This window comes from Anopheles gambiae, chromosome 2 (assembly GCF_943734735.2).
Source record: "Anopheles gambiae chromosome 2, idAnoGambNW_F1_1, whole genome shotgun sequence".
Classification (NCBI taxonomy): domain Eukaryota; kingdom Metazoa; phylum Arthropoda; class Insecta; order Diptera; family Culicidae; genus Anopheles; species Anopheles gambiae.
The window spans coordinates 102,739,534-102,756,507 of NC_064601.1; the positions used below are offsets into that span (position 1 = coordinate 102,739,534).

Below are 16,974 nucleotides of genomic sequence, written 5' to 3' on the forward strand. Positions count from 1 at the left end.
AGGATTCAAACGATTTTCCACATTTTCCGGACATTTGACAGTTGTCTACGAGGAAAATGCACCTGACTGTCCTTACGACACACCGACACACACTCGACGTCAGAACGAAGCATCGACGTCAGGACGAGCACGAACCAGCGCACGCACACAACCGCGCCCGTCCCGTCTCGGGTGGTACAAGAATCTCCTACGCGCATCGCACACAAACACAACCCTCCGAGCCGATTTTCTTGTGGGAAAAATTTTCCGACGAAAAATGGCAGCAAACCGGACGGTGTCGTCTCGTGTGCTTGGGTGTGCTTAGAAACGGTGGAAAATTGCACCCCCAAAACTAGCTCGCCTCGGGACGGTCGCGTTCGCAAACGGTAGCGCCAATCGAGCGCAATGCAAAGCTGCTAAAGTGTCCAGTGGTACGGCATCGGGCGGGTTGCGAAATTGTGACGCAAAGAAAATCGTTCCCACCTTTACCGTAAAGCAGGCGCAGGAAGGGCGCATTCTCGCTGTAAGGAGGGCAAGAGTTTGTGAAGAAAGTGTGCAAAATAAGGAGAAACGTGTCCCACGATCCAAGCAGTGCAGGATGCTCCACGCATCCGTTCAATGTGTACTAGATTGATTTAAAGAATCAATTACAGCCCGTTTAGCTAATCGAGCCCATCGTCTGGCGGTGGTGTTCCTCCCTTTCTAGACAGCGATACACACACGCAAACACGCACGCACACACCCATACGCGCGCACGCAGGGGTGTGCAGTGCTCTGTGCCGTTTGCCCGAGGGGGTTGGAAAAATCGATACACCGACCACCAGGAACCGGCAACCGAGTACCGTGTTTAGCGCGTTACACCATCTTTTCGTGCTGGTGTGTCTGGCTCTGCCGTCATCCATCGAAACCCGTTGTCTTCTTCAGTGTGTGTGTGTGTGTGTGTTTTCCTTCCGCAAAAAGATATCCTTGCCGAAAACGAAAGATTCTGGCCTACGGAGAAGAAGTTCCAGTGCAATAGTGAGGTGTACTTAGTGAAGTGGCAGAAAGCAAACGAGTGTCTCCGATCGAGCCCGATTGCAACCAACCTGTTTTGCATAATCGACTGCAAAGTGATAGTGGCTAATTTTCCCTAATGGCTCGGCAAACTACCCCTCAGTCCCCTAGTGTATAGCTAGGCGGATTAGTGTAGTGAGCTCGTGTTTTTTTCTTCTTCTTTGCGGTCAGCAGTTTTCCTGTGACTTAGAATCGATACACCACCAAACCATCATCTTTCAGACTGATATCACACATGTGACCGAAGCAACCGCCGTGCCTGTGTTCGTTTCAGTAGTGTGGCTTTTTTTGCGCTAAAGTGCCGTAGTGAAGTTTCCGTCCCAGAGTTCCGTTTTTTTTACGCAAAGAAGTTTTGTCATCTTCCCCCGGGCAAGGGCAACGGCACCTGGCGCATCATCTCTTGATCATCATCGTCATCATCAGCAGCAGTAGTAGTAGAAATTGAGTCATCGCTGGGTGGGGTGGTTAGTGTGTGTGCGTGTGTGTGTGTATGTTTTTTTATGTACACCCTGCAATGTGCTCATATCGCCGCCTGCTATTCGCTTCGATTGCCGTAGAGAGGATGTGCGATAGTTGCGGTGCCAGTGTAGTAGCTGTGTGACGAATTACACGTGATAGCAGTGTTTCCTCCATTTTTTCATCGCACCATGGCCCAATAGAAATCAGTCAGAATTGATCCCAACAGCTTAGTATACCAAAAATATAGGAAAATGCAGACGATTCGTAAGAAGACCAGTCCTTTAAAATGTAAGTATAGTTATTACGGTTATTTTAATTCTATCTACCGGTGGTGTCTTTTGGGGGTTGAAAGTCTGTTTAGGACGGGAGAATACTCAAAAGGTCGGAGAGCTGTAATCGGGTGTGAAACTGAATTTTAATGATATAGCCATTTAAGCGTGTCTGATGGTATAGTCGTCATCTCGTACGACTTAACAATATGCCCGCCATGGGTTAAAGCCGCGAATAGACCGTGCCCCCATACGTAGGACTGACTATCCTACTATGTGTAATCAATTAGTTACTGAAAGCCATCCTAAGTAATGGCACAGGCAGGCCTTGATCGAGGCAGGCCTTTATGTCAAAGAATTGTATATGTTTCTTTGCCAGATGTCTAAACATTCCCTTCAATACATATGAATTTTATCACACATTAGCGGTCAATGTTGACATCGAATAAAAATGGATTGAGAATAGGGATGCATGCATTAGTAAACCGTGTCCAATATTGTCATCGAAATCAAAGATGTTGAGACTAATGGCAAACGTTATTTTTTCAATTGGGAAACCCTATAAATTTAAATAATACAAATAGGCAATGTAACAGCACACGTGCAAAATGCAACACCTAATTGCATACTTCACGGCGTACAGCGCTTGGTAGATGAAAAATGGGGTCTGTATTTACTTGATTTAAATAAGTTTTATTGTAAAATAGGTCGCAATAGTGAAAACATTTATGAAAAACCATAGCTGCGTATTTTTAAGTATTTTATTAACATGGAATTTTACAGAGAATAAACCAATTTTCCTGTTCAATCAATAATTCTCAGTTTGCTTGCAAAATTTTAACGTGTTCGAATTTTCTTGCCACAATACTGTCAGTTGCTGTCGTTTGTAAACAAAACACAGCACAAACTAAAATAGTCCTGTCCTGTAAAATACTGTTTCTACGATAATTTTAACTCCCACACCGTTTTTAATGCACCCTCTCAGTATGTTTTAAGTTTTAAGAAACGAGACACCGCCTCCGAGATGTGTCAAAAGTGTTCGCCCGGGAAAAAGTCTAAGTCATGGTGCGGTCGATGAGTAATCGGCAGCAAAACGCAGCATTAATCGACAGCCCTGTTGTTCTGCGTGTGCATACCGTCCGCGAGCAAGCCGTCCGTCGACCGTTGTCGGCACTGCACTGCGCTTCGTATCGCCAAGCCAACGTCTGATTAGAGGACGGTTTGCCTTTTATCCACCACGGGACCACCTGCCCTGCGATAGCAGAGCTGAGCACAGGGTAGAAGATAGGCTGCCTGCACACAACAGATCACACAAACAACAAGTTTATCGTGCTGCGGCGGTGGTCCGCACCTTGGCGTGATAATTGTCGGCACTGTGCCCCTTTGGTGTTGTGAATGTACCAGTTTCCAGATTGGTATTACCGTTTCTGTAGTTGGCCGTGTTTGTTGTTATTTCACGGTGGTGTTTTTGCTCTTCTACCCCTGTCCGTTCGTGTACGCTCGCGGTTCGTTGTCTGTGATTGGGGTGGTAAAAAAGGAAACAGAGCAGTTGTGCGGTGTTTGTGTGCGCGGTTTTTATTGTGTCCCTGAAGATGGTCATTCCCTGCGACCCGGTTTTTTAAACACCCACCTCCTCTACTATTTGCCACCCTTTTACTCGTGCCTGTAAATGTGAAGCAAACGAACGGTTACTTGGTAACGCGAGCGGCATTCGAACGTGCAAGATGAGAAACAGTACGCGCTCCTCCGACCGTGGGCTCCTGCGGCGTAAGAATTTTAATTTGTTGTCCTGTTTATTGTTTTTTGCAACTTCCTTTTCCGAAGCAGTGTCGTAAAACGGACGCAACACAACGACCGTTCGATATCGATTATCAAACAATTCCAATTTTTTTGTGGCCTATTTTCCCTCATTCTCTCTATCTCGCTTTCTTTTTCCAGATCGAAACGAACCCGGGCGTTTCTTCGGCGATGGTGTTAGCTTCAAGGCCAAGCTCATCGGCATCCTAGAGGTCGGTGAGGCTCGAGGTGACCGGATGTGCCAGGAGGCACTGCAGGTACTAGAACGCCCAACGAAGGGGTGGCGGGGTTTTTGTTTGTCTTTTTATGTTTATTTCATGTTAAAGGGGAATCCCCCTCACACGGCACAAGATCAAAACAAAAACACACACCATAGGCAAAGACGAAAAGCGTTTGAAAAGCAAGAACGGCAAAAAGAATAAAGGGCACCCCTCCCCCGCCTTTCTCTGTCGTCAGTCAGTCCGGTGTGCTATTTTTAGCGCCACAGCACACACACCGCCCTCCCATGCACCACGCTCCGGTCTCCTTTGAAACCCAAATCCCCGTGCTCATCATTCTCAACAACCGGCACCCAGTGCCCCCGTCACCCTCCCCCTCTCCGCTGAGTTTAAATGGCCTGCCACCGAGCGCGTCAAGAGCCGCAGATGATGAGATAAAATCCGATGCCCCGCCGAGTGTTGGCGCACAAGCGGAGGAGAGGAGGAGGAGGGTCCACACAGCTGCTGAATTGGCTCCAATTCAACCCAGCCGGACGCGCATTATCTTATCCCCTTCCTTGCTTCCCTCTATCCATTTCCCGGGACAGAGAAGAAGGCCCTGGAATCCTTCTCCAGGCCGGGCTAGTATGTGTGTGTGTGTGTGTGTGTGTGTGTGTGTGTGTGTGTGTGTGTCTGTGCTTCGCCGAGAGGTTTTATTGGCAAATTTACGATGGTAAAACATATAAATCAAATAACGCACCATGCAACACACCGCGAAAGGCGTGCTGGAAAGGATTGTGTTGCGGTAATCTGAAGTTACGTTTTATTGAATAGCGCGCTTCTAACCGGCCAACAAACTAGCAAACAAAAATACACATCCAAACAAGCAACAGCGACACCATCGGCGCAACGCGGTTGCTTACAATGCGCTTTATTGAAAGCGATCAAAACCCAAACCACGCGTTGTACAATTGTACCGAGGCAGGAGTGCTGCTGTGAGGTCACTTTTTTGCGCTATACTCCATATACTACGCCACAGATGCGGTGCGTATCGAATGTTACGCTGCGCGCTGTTTAACGGCTGCGGTTGGCCGATCGATTGTAGTTGCGCTTCGAACGGCGTGACACCGTAACAACCTGCTCTGGTGGTGAAGGAGGGGGGAGGGTAAAGTGGCGAACATTAGACCCGATCAAGCGGAACTACGAACGGGGAGGATGTAACGTAATGAAACAGATTTACCATTGCTTTTCATACGCAGCAAAACATTCCCACAATCGGAATCGCTTCGACTCTTCAGCCGGATTGTGTCTCATTTCTCGGACAAGCATTTTAATTTATTCCCAGTCTGAGCGGTTGTTGTTGTGGGGAGGTCACCAATGAGACACACACACACACATAAACACAGTAGGCTATTTATGTCTGAAGGCCACAACTGGGCGGTGACATTTAATGAGACTCCTTATATTTCCCGCCTTTGCACACACACAGGACCTCAAAATGGCAATACGGGCCGCAGGAGAGCACAAGCAACGCATCACGATACACGTCACGATCGATGGCTTACGGTTGAGAGATGAAAAAACTGGCGTAAGTAGTGCACCAACCAAGCAGCAATACTTTGTTTCTCCCCGTACCTAACGCCAAACCCGCCTTCCTTCGCAGGATTCTCTCTATCACCATCCCGTGCACAAAATATCGTTCATCGCCCAGGACATGACGGACTCGCGTGCATTTGGCTATATTTTTGGTTCCCCCGACAGTGGCCACCGGTTTTTCGGCATCAAAACCGACAAAGCGGCCAGCCAGGTGGTGCTGGCGATGCGCGACCTGTTCCAGGTCGTGTTCGAGCTGAAGAAGAAAGAGATTGAGCTGGCCCGGCAGCACATTCAGAGCAAAATTACGGCCCACGAACATCAGGCCGTGTCGGCATCGCTGGTGGCAAAAAGTGGCGGCAGCACGCTGGACAGCAGCGGCGGTGGAGGAGGAGCAGGTGGCAGCAGTTCGAGCTATGGAAAGAATCACTCGAGCGAGACGGCGCTCGGTGCGCTGGCGGCCGTTGGTTCATCGATGGGCGCTGGGTCAAGCGGTGCCATGAAGATGGTGGCAGGGAAGAGTGAAAAATCGCCCGAATCCGTCGCCGACCTGGTAGATCTCGAGCAGGAGCTGAGCTGCATACAGCGTGGCATTACGCAGATGGAGCGCATTACGCCGAGCGAGGGCCCGGGGAAAAGTGTGCTCGACGACGATCCGTTTGGTGATTCGTTTGCCAATATTCCGCCGGTATGTATTTTTCATTTTAAAAAAAAAATGACGTCATATTAAACGCTTCTTCTCTCTGTTTTTAGTCATACAATTTGCTGCCTCCACCGGAGTCAAGCAAACGGCACCAGAAGCAAACGCATCGCTCGACGGAAAATCTACCCACGATGGAGTCGAGCCCGAATGTGTCCTCAACGCCACCACCCATGCCAGCGCCACCAATTCCTACCCAACCGAGTGCTGGTGCTGCCGCTGGTGGCGGTGCAACGACTCTAACTGGATCGTCAAGCTCACAGCCGTCTGGCGGTACCAGCAACAGCAACAACAACACCAGCAACAGCAACAATCCTCCACCGTCTCAGGGGGCTGCCGGTGGCAGTACGCTTACCAGCAGCAACTCGGTGCAGAACGATGATTGGTTAAATTCGCCGCCAAACACGTCACGCTTCGATCCGGAACCGGCACGCTATTCCGACGAACCAAAGAACCCGGAAGACACGGGCAAGGTGTGTAGAATTGCATCACGGCGATGTTACTTTACCTCTAATGCGTTTCTACGACGTTCTTTTCCTCCCCTTTTTCCAGACCCCTCAGACGTCTGCCGCTGCACAGCCATCGTCCTACACGGACGTGTTTACCGACCTGGACCCGCTGGGCACGGGCAAAATCAAGCCATACATCGACAAGAAGTTCTTCTTCCAGGAGCTGAAGAATCCGCCGAAGAAAGTGTTGAAAGATCTGTCCGGCAAGGAGAGCACCTTCAATGCGAACTTTGCGTCGGAGGACGGGCTGCTGCAGCAAAGCGTCGGCGGGTCGGCATCGTTGAATGCGAGCAATATTTCCACCCTTGCTAGTGGTAGTGGCGATCTGTTTAAGGCCAGCTTTGACGAGGCTCAATCCTCGCTGAAGAATGCCAACAGCAGCGCCGAAGCGGGCTCGAGTGGAGCGGGCGATGGAGGAGGGCAGGCAGGTGGTGGTGCCGGTACGGGCATGCCGCTCATAGAATCGCTGGTCGGTGGTGGATCCAGCGCGCCGGCCGATCCGTTCATGGAAGATGACGATTTCTCCAAGCTGCAGCTCGATCCGTTCGAGGTCCACTTTTCCCGCAATGCGTCACCGCGCAATGCGGGCGGGCAGCAGGAAGGTGGACGGCCGTCCGATTCGGAGGAACCATCGAACAACAAACCCACGACCGAAGCGAAAGACGGAACAGTGTACAACGGGCCGCTGCAGGTGAATCTGCCGCCCGAATCGTGGGCCAGCTACATCAGCCAGAAGCGCCTGGAGCGCCAATCGTCCGAAGCCAGCGCTGCTGCCCAAACGGGGCAAACGGGCGGCCCGAACGCGCACCGCAACCGACCGGCGGCGAGCAGCGTGTTCAAGCAGAACACCGTCGATGTGATCTCTAGTCTTAGCTCCAGCTCGAAAAAGATGAAACCGAACCTGTTCGGGCAGAAGTTTTCCAAGCGCGACTCGAACAGCATAAACATGCGCCGGCTGCAGGAGAGCGATTCGCTGAGCGAGACGGAAATGGCACCGGAGCCACCGCCCCGGCCCGATTCGGGCTCGCACATCGAACCGCCGCCGTTGCCTCCGAAGAAGCAGTTCGCCGACATCGTCATCCGGCCGTCGCCGCGATCGTCGTCGTCGTCCTCGTCCCATGCGAACGCTGGTGGGGCCGGTTCGGGCAGTCTGTCCGGGCATGGACCCCGGGAGCGGTACGATTACGTTGGCAGCAAGTATGATAGCAGCCGGCCACCTTCGGGTGGCGATCGGGCGGGTTCGGATGCACCTCCACTGCCGCTACCGTCGCGCAAGGTGGGTCGCACTGCGGGCGAAACGGTTGGCCCAGGGCGTCCGCAGAAAAAGTGCACCGACGAGGACGACTATCTGGCACCGATCGGGAAGATCGATATTCCAACGCTGCTGCCACCGCCGCAGAGGAAGGATGCGTCGAAAACGACGCGCACCACGCGCAAGCAGTCCGAGACGGATCCGCGCAATCTGGACGAACCGACGCCACCGCCGTCCTCGAAATCGCCCACCGGCAGCGGAGCGGGACACTTTGCCAAGGAGCTCGATCAGCACCATCATCAGCAGCAGCAGCAGTCCGTTACGGCCTCGTCCTTCCTGCCCGACATTACGCTGAGTCAATTACTAACGCTCGGCATCGACGAGCTGGCGGCCAAGCTGAACGTGCCCGTGTCCAAGCTGAGCACGATGACGCTCGTCGAGCTGACCACCTACCTGTCGGAGTTCATCGAGAACAGCAAGTATCCGACGGCGCCGGCACCGGCCCCGCCACCTTCGGCCGCCCCGTCGTGGGCCACGAGCAGCAGCATCAGCCAGGACAATACGGCCGGGCGGGACGGCAGTGTGAGCGAGTCGCCCGTGTTTAAGGTGAACTTTGACGACAGCAACGATGCGATGTTTGTGGCCAAGTTTGACGACAACTTCGGGGAGGATGAAAGGCCGGCACGGGGCCCCGATCGCACCAGTACATTTGTCGCCAACTTCGACCATCTCAATCTGCAGCCGACGGGTGGTAGTGGATCGCACCCGTCCTCGGCACCGGTTGTCGATAAGTATGCCGTGTTCCGGGAGATTATTGAGCAGGAAATTGGACCGGAAGGAGCGGGGTCAGTCGATGCTGCGCCCGAACAGGACCAGGAACAACGAACCGGACCGAACGATCGTTCCGATTCGCTCGATCTGCAGAAGGAAGTGGCGTCGGAAATGAACCGCCTGTCGCCCGCCTTCATGGGTGGTGAGACAGCGAATGTGGGCAGCTCCCCGCTGCCCATGCACAGCTTCGGTGGGTCTTCCGCCAGCCCGCTCACGACCGGACCGCCGCTCACGAAGATCGACACCAAAATCACGGAAGTCATCTCGCAGGCAAAGGATCGCTATGCGGCCCTGCGCGACATCATACTGGTGGAGGATCTGTTCGAAAAGCCGGCGGCACCGATGGCGCGCATGGAGTCGTCGTCGTTCGAGGACCGCGAGCTGGACGACGATGCCAAATTTGAGGCCAATTTTGACGACATGGAACCGGCGGTGGTGCAGCAGCAGCAGCAGGAGAACACCTCACCGGAGATTAACATTTCCGACGCGGACATGAATGAGGACGAAATGCAACAGCAGCGCCAGTTGGAAACGGGACAGGATGGGGGTGTGGCATTCCGCGGTGCCGTTACACCACGCGAGGATTTGGAAATCGACGAGTTGATGCAGAAAGCGGTCTCCAATCTGTCGCTGCACAGCAACGAACAGCTATCGCCCGCACCGACCGGTTCAGCCAGCACTCAGCTGGGCCAAGGGTTGAAGGGAAGTCCACTGCTGCAGCATAGCGCCACCTCGCCGTACCGACCGACCAACATGTCCACCTCGACGACGCTGCTGAACGATATGATTGGACCGAAAGCGAAATCGCCAACCACTAGCAGCACGATGGTCCAGTACGAAACGCTTTCCTTGGGACCGTCGGGCCGTAGCGGTGGTGGTGGTTTGAGCGATATGAGCACCTCGCCCATACCGCCGTTGGGGCCGAAGTCGTCCTCTTCCTCCGGTACCGGGATGGCCAAGAGTCCGATCCTAAAGCCCTCGCCAATGTCTCGCAGAAGCGATGAGGGAGGTAGGGGCAAACCGACACCGGCCCCGCGGGGCCAATCGTCGAGCGATAAGCGCTCGTCCGGTTCGATGAGCGACGGTGACGGTGAATCTTCCCCAGAGGGAGACAACAATGAAGGTTAGTATTGTGTTTCTTGAATCCTTCGTAAAGATTCATCCACATCAATCTTTAGCGATGAGTGAGAGTCTCGAATCGAATTTCTAAAGTCTCATGAACCTTTGAAGATGAATGATTCTTTAATGAACATCTTGAACGATTCATGAATCTCTAAAGAGTTGTGAGATTATAAATGATTTTTAATCTCTAAAAAAATGAATTTTTAGATATTCATGAATCTTTGATAAAGGTCTTTCATCTATCTGACGGGAAGTGAATGTGACGGGAATTGGGCTCTGTGGCACCCCATTTGGACACACTTATCGGAAAATCCTATTGGATTCCAAATGAACTTGTCCAAAAAGGATACCGTATATACCACTTTCAGTAAAAAAGACACAACAAAGTGTCCCAAAATTACGAGAACTCATTGTAATTTTTAAATCCCAGATTTTAAGATTGCGTCACTTCACTTTCCTTTAGATTTATTCATTCTGATCAATGATTCATTCAGATTTTTGATTCTTTCAGTCTCCTAATTTATTCAGATTCTTGATTCATTCAAATTCATGATTCATTTCAATTTATAATTCATTCAGTTTCATTATTAAATCGAATTTATAATTCATTCAGTTTCATTATTCATTCATAAAAATGTTTCTTTTTGATTCATGATTCTTTGAGATACATGATTCATTATTCATTCGATTCTTGATTCATTTCGGTTCATGATTTATTCTGATTCGTTATTCATTCAGATTAATTATTTATTTAGTTACATGATTCATTCAGATTCATTCATATTCATTATTCATTCAGCTTCATGATTCACTTGGATTCATGACTTTAAACCTAAATTACCCTTCTCTAGTTAATCCTTGCTGAGGTGTATGGAAAGAGCGTTCCAGGTATTAACTAACGTGCTTTTTTACACTTTACAGAGGGCAAACTGTCCCGCATGACTCCTACCAATGCCAACGAATCGTGGGCCGTGTTCGATCAACCAGAACCGCCGCTCCACCATCCTTCCAAAAGGCAGGACATGCGCCCCGATACCGTACGAGGGGATAGTGGAAGAAGTACGTCATCTCCTACGTTGCTCCTTGTCAAGTACTAACGATTACGTTTTGTCCGCCTTTTTGCAGGAAGTGGCGATAAGAACGGTCCCGATTCACCCTGCTCCTCCGATCCGAAAGACGAATGGACGAAGGCGGACCTGCGCGACTATAACCGCCGGTGGCCCTCGAAAGGGCACACGTCCTCCTCGTCCCGGGACGTCAGCCCGTGGGACGAGGAAGGTCCGGACTATCGCAAACGCTCCTCGATGCACCCGTCCGGCGGTGGTGGTGATCCGTCGATGCGCCATCACCATCCGACGTCGGGCGAACGGTACCACCATCCCCGCATGCCGCCGCGTCGTATCAACTCGAACGATGAGGATTACGACGAGGAGCTGGTGAAGGAGCGCGGCCAGCAGCGGCGTCGCATGAAGAGTGGCGTCGGCTCTCGCAGCCGGGACAACTTTGAGGACGAGCACTGGTACCACGACCACCATGCCGGACCGACCTGGTCCTCCCCGACGGAGGACGAGGATGTGCGCGGTCCGCCCGGTGAGCGTGGGGAGCGCGGTTCGCGCTCGTTCGATCGGAACGCGTACGAGCGCAGCACGTACGGGCCACCGTACGAGAAGCGGGAGCCGAAAAGCTTGCCGCCCGCGTACGATCGGCGCGAGTACGGCAAGGGCTACGACAAGCGGAAGTACTACCGCGAGCGGGAGCCGTCGCGCGGTGGCAGCGGCGGTCGCTACGATTACGACCCGTACGGGGGCGACGGGGGGTACGGTGGCAGACGAGGGGCCGATTACGACGAGGGCGTGGTGTACGAGCGGCCGAGCCGGGATTCGCGCGCCGCCCGGGAATACTTTTACGAGCGCGAGCGCAAAAGCTTCGACCGGGAAAGCAACGAATCGTACGATAGTCGGGAGCGGCAGCGCAGCTTCGGGAGCGGGGACATCTACGGCAGCCTGGATAGTCGGGCGGAGTATCGCGAGCGGGACCGGTACCTGTCGCTGGACAAGAGCCGGTCGCTGAGGCGCGGCATGCGCAATGCCGGCAGTGCGCGGCTGGACCAGGAGCTGGACCAGGACTCGGAGGGGGATCTGATCGGTGGCATGATGGGTGGCAGTGGCCGGTCCGGCGGTGGGCTGCGTGATGCCGGTGGTAATAGTTTGCATCGCTCTAGTCAAAACATAGGCCGCGGCGGTGGCGGCGGCGGTTCGAAGCAGCAGCAGCAGCAGCAAATGATGATGATGCTGGATGATGATGTGTGGGGTGTGACGAAGGGTGGTGGTGGTGTCGGTTCCGCTGCCACCATGCCGTGGAAGCGACCGTCCAGCGCGACGGAGCAACAGGAACAGCGACGCTACAACGAAGCGGGTGGACGAAGCGGCCGAGGAATGGGGCCCGTGGTCGGTGGCACCAGCTTGGCCGGTTCGGACGGCGAGAAGGATCGGCGGTTTCGCAAGAAGAGTCGATCGCGCGCCGACCGGAAGGAGATGGAGATGCGCACGAACTACGCCACGATGCGGTACCCGGTGCGATCGAAGGAGGATTACTTCGATTTCGACGCACCGGAGGGTGGCCGGGTTGGCGCTGGCGTAGACGACGATGACGATGAGGACGATGAGGATGAGGTGCCGGCCGGTAAGCTGACGCTGCTGGACGACCCGCTGGATGAGGGTCCGGCTTATTATGGGCCCGGCCGGAGAGTGCCCCCTGGGGGACCGTTGCCGCCCGGCGTGGGCGGTGCGTACTACGGCAAATCGTCCACACCGCGCCAGGAGGGGCGCAGCCTGAACGATGCGCTGATCGCACAAGAAGCGAAGAAGATGGCCCGGTACGAGTACGAAGAGGAGGCCCTTCGCCGCATGAAGAAAAGCAATAGCCGGGACCTGTACTTCGAGGGCGGCAGTGGGGGCGGTGGCGGCGGCGGCAGTGGTTATGGTAGCGTAACGCCACCGAAAAGCGCCGCCCAAAAGCAGCACAGCGTGGCGCCAGCCGGCCGTACGCCGCTCGACTTTGAGTTTGAGGAGTACGCGGATCCGGCTGGGCCGCCGGCCGGAGGCGATGGGTTCGAGAGCGATTTTAACTCGCCGCCTACTGGCGGCACTGGTGGTGGCGGTCCCGGTGGCGCAGGGGGAAGAAGTGACGTGCCGAAGTCGTACCGCTTTTCGAGCGATTTCTCCAATGAAAAGGAGCGCGCCCATTACGCACACGATCCGCCGCCGCCCGGTGGCTACCATCGGCCGCAGCAGCATTACAAAGCTCATGCCAGTTCCGGTGCCGGGTATGCCGATACGGGCGACTATCCTCAGCAAGCGCCAGCCTCATCGTCTGCAACACCGCCACCCGGACATCACCATCAGCATCATCAGCATCATCGGGAGCAGACAGCAGCAGTGGGCAGTGGGTCGAAGCTGCGGTTCAACGAGAATGTTACCGTGTCGAAGTTTGACGCGGAAGCAACCACCATGTTCGAGGACGATTTTGCCGGCCGGTCCGATGCGGAGCAGGATCCCGACGACGGTCAGCAGCAGCAGCAGCAGGGTTGGTCCACAGCACGTATCACCACCAGTCCCGGTCCGGCAGCCGCACCAGCGACAAGCAATAACGGTAGCAACAAGAAGATATTAAAAACCTCTAGTCAAGCGGGGCACCATCAACAGCAGCACCAGCAGCACCAGCAACAGCAGCTATTTAATCAGGATAATATTCGCAAATCGGACAGTATTAACATTTTTGCCAAAAAGGTTGACGATCCCTTCGAGGATGATGATTTCTTTGCCTCCTCCGGTGGTGGTGGCAGGGGCGACCCATTCGGTGGCAGTGGTGCCGGCAACGGTGCCGATGCTGCACACCACGGTGGAGGAGCCACCGCCACCGGTGCCGGTGCCGGCGGGTGGGACAAAAACTTTGCCAACTTCGACGATAACATCTGATTACTCGGTAGCCTGATGATCGAGAGCAACTTCCTCAGTCGCCAGCTGAGCCGAAGCTTGAGTGCCCGCCAGCAGTACCAGTACTGCTGCCAACAGGACGAACATCAGCGCTACTCACTGGCCAAGGACATCCGGAAGCTTTACATGCGCATCAAGCACTGCAACCGGTACCAGGTGTTTGTGTAAGCGCGTTGGGAGAGCAACGGGGAAAACACACACACACTCCCTTGTCCGTTCTCACTCTGTGTGTTTGTGTATGTATGTGTATTTGTCCTGTCTTTGTGTACATCCTTTCTTGGGAATCATCGTCTGTGGCGTCCATTTCGTTGTAGGTAATTACTTGAAGCTTTAATCCATGCACACCGCCACCATCTTTTCATCTCATTTTAGCACAAGCCGGTTTTGCACACCAGGAAAACCCGGGTTGGGGTCATATAGAGCCTGTGAGAGGGCTCAAAAACGGTCAGAAGCATTTCTTGTTCGAAGTTTATTTCTTTCGCACTCACAACTCATTCATATCATCCACATTTTCGATCATACGCGTTAGTTGTATTCGTTACACGTTAACTTATTATCAGCCCTGTGAGCTTTACGCGAAAACGGAATGGCGGTTTGGCGGATACTATGACGCCGGAAGCATGTATAGGAAATGAGATTATGTTGGCTGCTGTTGCTGCTTGTTGATATTGCAAAGTGGAAGTGAACTAACGAGAACCGATCGATAGCGCTTGGGCCGGTAACGCATACGCATGTCCGGTGTGTGTGTGTGTGTCCCCTCATTTTCTAATAATCCCATCTTCCCCAGTATTTCAAATCGTAGAGCCAATTCAAAATTTGTCTCCCTATAATCGCATTAAACCGCAAACGAAAGGATGAAATGAAGCAGAGAGCCATCGTTCAGGAAAAAAAACGAGAAGGCGCATCATCTTTAAACACACCCATTCTCTAATGCTGTTCTTCCTTCTTCCTAGTATATTGGTAAAATGTTCTGAAAAAAAAAAAAATACCGCGGTGGCGCACCACTATGTACTAGACATGTAATCAGCGAACACGTAACGATTAGTGAGGAGGGTAGATGTGTTATTAACATACTTCAAACTCTTGAGGCAGCTAACAATTAGCATCAGAACCTGTTAAGGGTTTGGGATTGGTGCCGATTTCGTAGGTTCTGTTCCTTCTTAGCGTTCATTTCTTTTCGAACCGGTTCCTCTTGTCGGAGAAGTAGACAAACAACGTGGGCAGGCCCCTTAACCTTCTTCCGATGCTTTGCGCTCATCCTTTGCGCGTCTGTTTGTGTTTGTCTAAAAGGGTTAGTTATATATCAGACACTTACAGGATTAGGTTAGCAATAATAAGAACAATTACAGTAATGTTAATGGTAATATTATGATCGATGTGTTTGTAAATGCTCTCAATCATTGCGGCCCCGGTGCGTAGTAGGTGTCGGTGCGGTTATGCTTTACTTCTGCCCGCTAAGGTAGCTTCATTTCATAATTAGCAAAGCACGCGAAGAGCGCTAGTAAGTTGATAAAACAATTTTTTAGATTAATATTAATTCTCAACACACACACACATACTTCAGAAGCAAAGCAACAGTAAGATGCGCGCCACCTAAACAGGGTCGTGGTAGTGTTTAGATATTATTAGAGGAACAATATTCAACGCAAGATTGTGTGCTCGGGTGGGCGCCGTAGGCCATTGCAATGATGCAGCATGTAAGCTTTAGTACCCAGTTTTGGTGCGTTTTTGTTTTAACGAAAATCTTCCCAATTCGATATTGAAGAAATCAAACCCACTTTGTGTGCGTGTAGCATTGCGTTTTTCGCTTATGAGATACCTACGTTTGAATTTGTAACATATACGGTTTAAAAGGAAATACGAATCGCCGCTCCTCCCGTATATGTGTGTGTGTGTAGGGAGAGGAAGCAAAACTCTAAAACATACTCGAATTAATCTTTTCCCCTCACTCTTACGCTGGATAACGCATGCAGGAGTTGTGTGACAAAATGCAAAGGGGAAGAAAAATAGAAAGTAGAATGATGGCCCGTATAGAAGCTCTGGCACAAGGTAGATAAGGTGAAGAATAAAACCAATCATGCAAACACTGAACCGACAACACCAGAACAATGACGAAAAACGATGATTATACTCAAATGAACAAAAAAAAAAATGATAAAAGAAGAAACTAAATAGAACACAACAATATGAGCATTACAACTAACTGGAACAAAGGTAAACATTAAGCATTAACATTAATAGAACGAACAACAATTACTCAAGTACGGACATGAAGAATACACAGAATAGAAAACATAACAAAAGATCGTGTTGGGTCGTACCGGAAAGGGATATGAAAAAAAAATGTTGATATTAAATCCCCGATCCTCAACAAACAAAAAGAAGAACAGAAAACACAAAACAACACATACACATAAATGAATTCCACATACACATGGAAATTGCCACACAAAATTCGCTAATGGAAAATAAACGATGAAAAACTGCAACTAAAAACCGAAGACATTTCTTCGCTGGTGGTGAGTAACCTTTACCTTTTCCTACTGGTTTTTATTTTCCCTTTTCACGTTAGTGTCCGTATCAAATCGTCGGCAGTAGCACACCACTACCACTGTGTAGATGTGTTTTCTCGCTCCCCTCCCCCATTTTCTTAACTTAAATAGTGTTAAAACTGTTGCAAAACTTTGTCGCGCATGGATATGCCAGGGAGAGGAAGGAAGTGTGCAAACATAGGAGCGGACAGACAAAAGTACGAAATGTTACATATAACGTTAAAGCAAATGAAGCAAGCAGACAAACAGAGAGAAACCAAATAAAAAGACATCAATGCACTCTTCAGAGAATAAAAAGCAGAACAAACAAGTGAAGGAAAGTAAAAAAACAGTTAAAACTTAAAAGAAACTGATAAAAGATCATGCAAAGGGTTAAGAATGAAAGAAAAGAATACGAAAACCACAACATAACAAAAACCAACGGACGAACTTTGTGACGCAATTGTGAGAAGAGTAACCGACAAAACCAACTATTAAGAAGTAAAAATATATCATTAAAATTTTAAAAACAATCCCTAATGTATGTTGTAGATGGTTTAAACCTATTCTTGGTACTTGCTTCCGAACCTCTTATGGATGAACTTGCTACAAAACCTGTTACATGAACCTATACCTCTGGTTTAGGAACTAATCTGGAGTATCGAAGAAATGACTCCTGTCTACCCA

General features: G+C 51.2%; 1 protein-coding gene across 3 annotated transcripts; it reads left to right on the plus strand.

Annotated features, from left to right (window-relative positions):
• The first annotated feature begins 122 nt into the window (after positions 1-122).
• Positions 123-16,820, plus strand: LOC1277125 (protein disabled). 3 transcript variants are annotated; one of them, XM_061646860.1, is made up of 9 exons: positions 123-410; positions 1,136-1,779; positions 3,699-3,814; positions 5,244-5,342; positions 5,418-6,035; positions 6,101-6,520; positions 6,600-9,762; positions 10,683-10,820; positions 10,887-16,820. In XM_061646860.1, the coding sequence occupies exons 2-9, from the start codon at positions 1,743-1,745 to the stop codon at positions 13,736-13,738; spliced, it is 7,443 nt and encodes a 2,480-aa protein (XP_061502844.1). In that variant the 5' UTR covers positions 123-410; positions 1,136-1,742; the 3' UTR covers positions 13,739-16,820. The 3 variants fall into 3 exon arrangements, with proteins under 3 accessions (XP_061502844.1, XP_316563.5, XP_061502845.1); XM_316563.5 differs by lacking the exons at positions 123-410; positions 1,136-1,779 and adding an exon at positions 2,635-3,527; XM_061646861.1 differs by lacking the exons at positions 123-410; positions 1,136-1,779 and adding an exon at positions 2,665-2,744.
• The last annotated feature ends 154 nt before the right edge of the window (positions 16,821-16,974 follow it).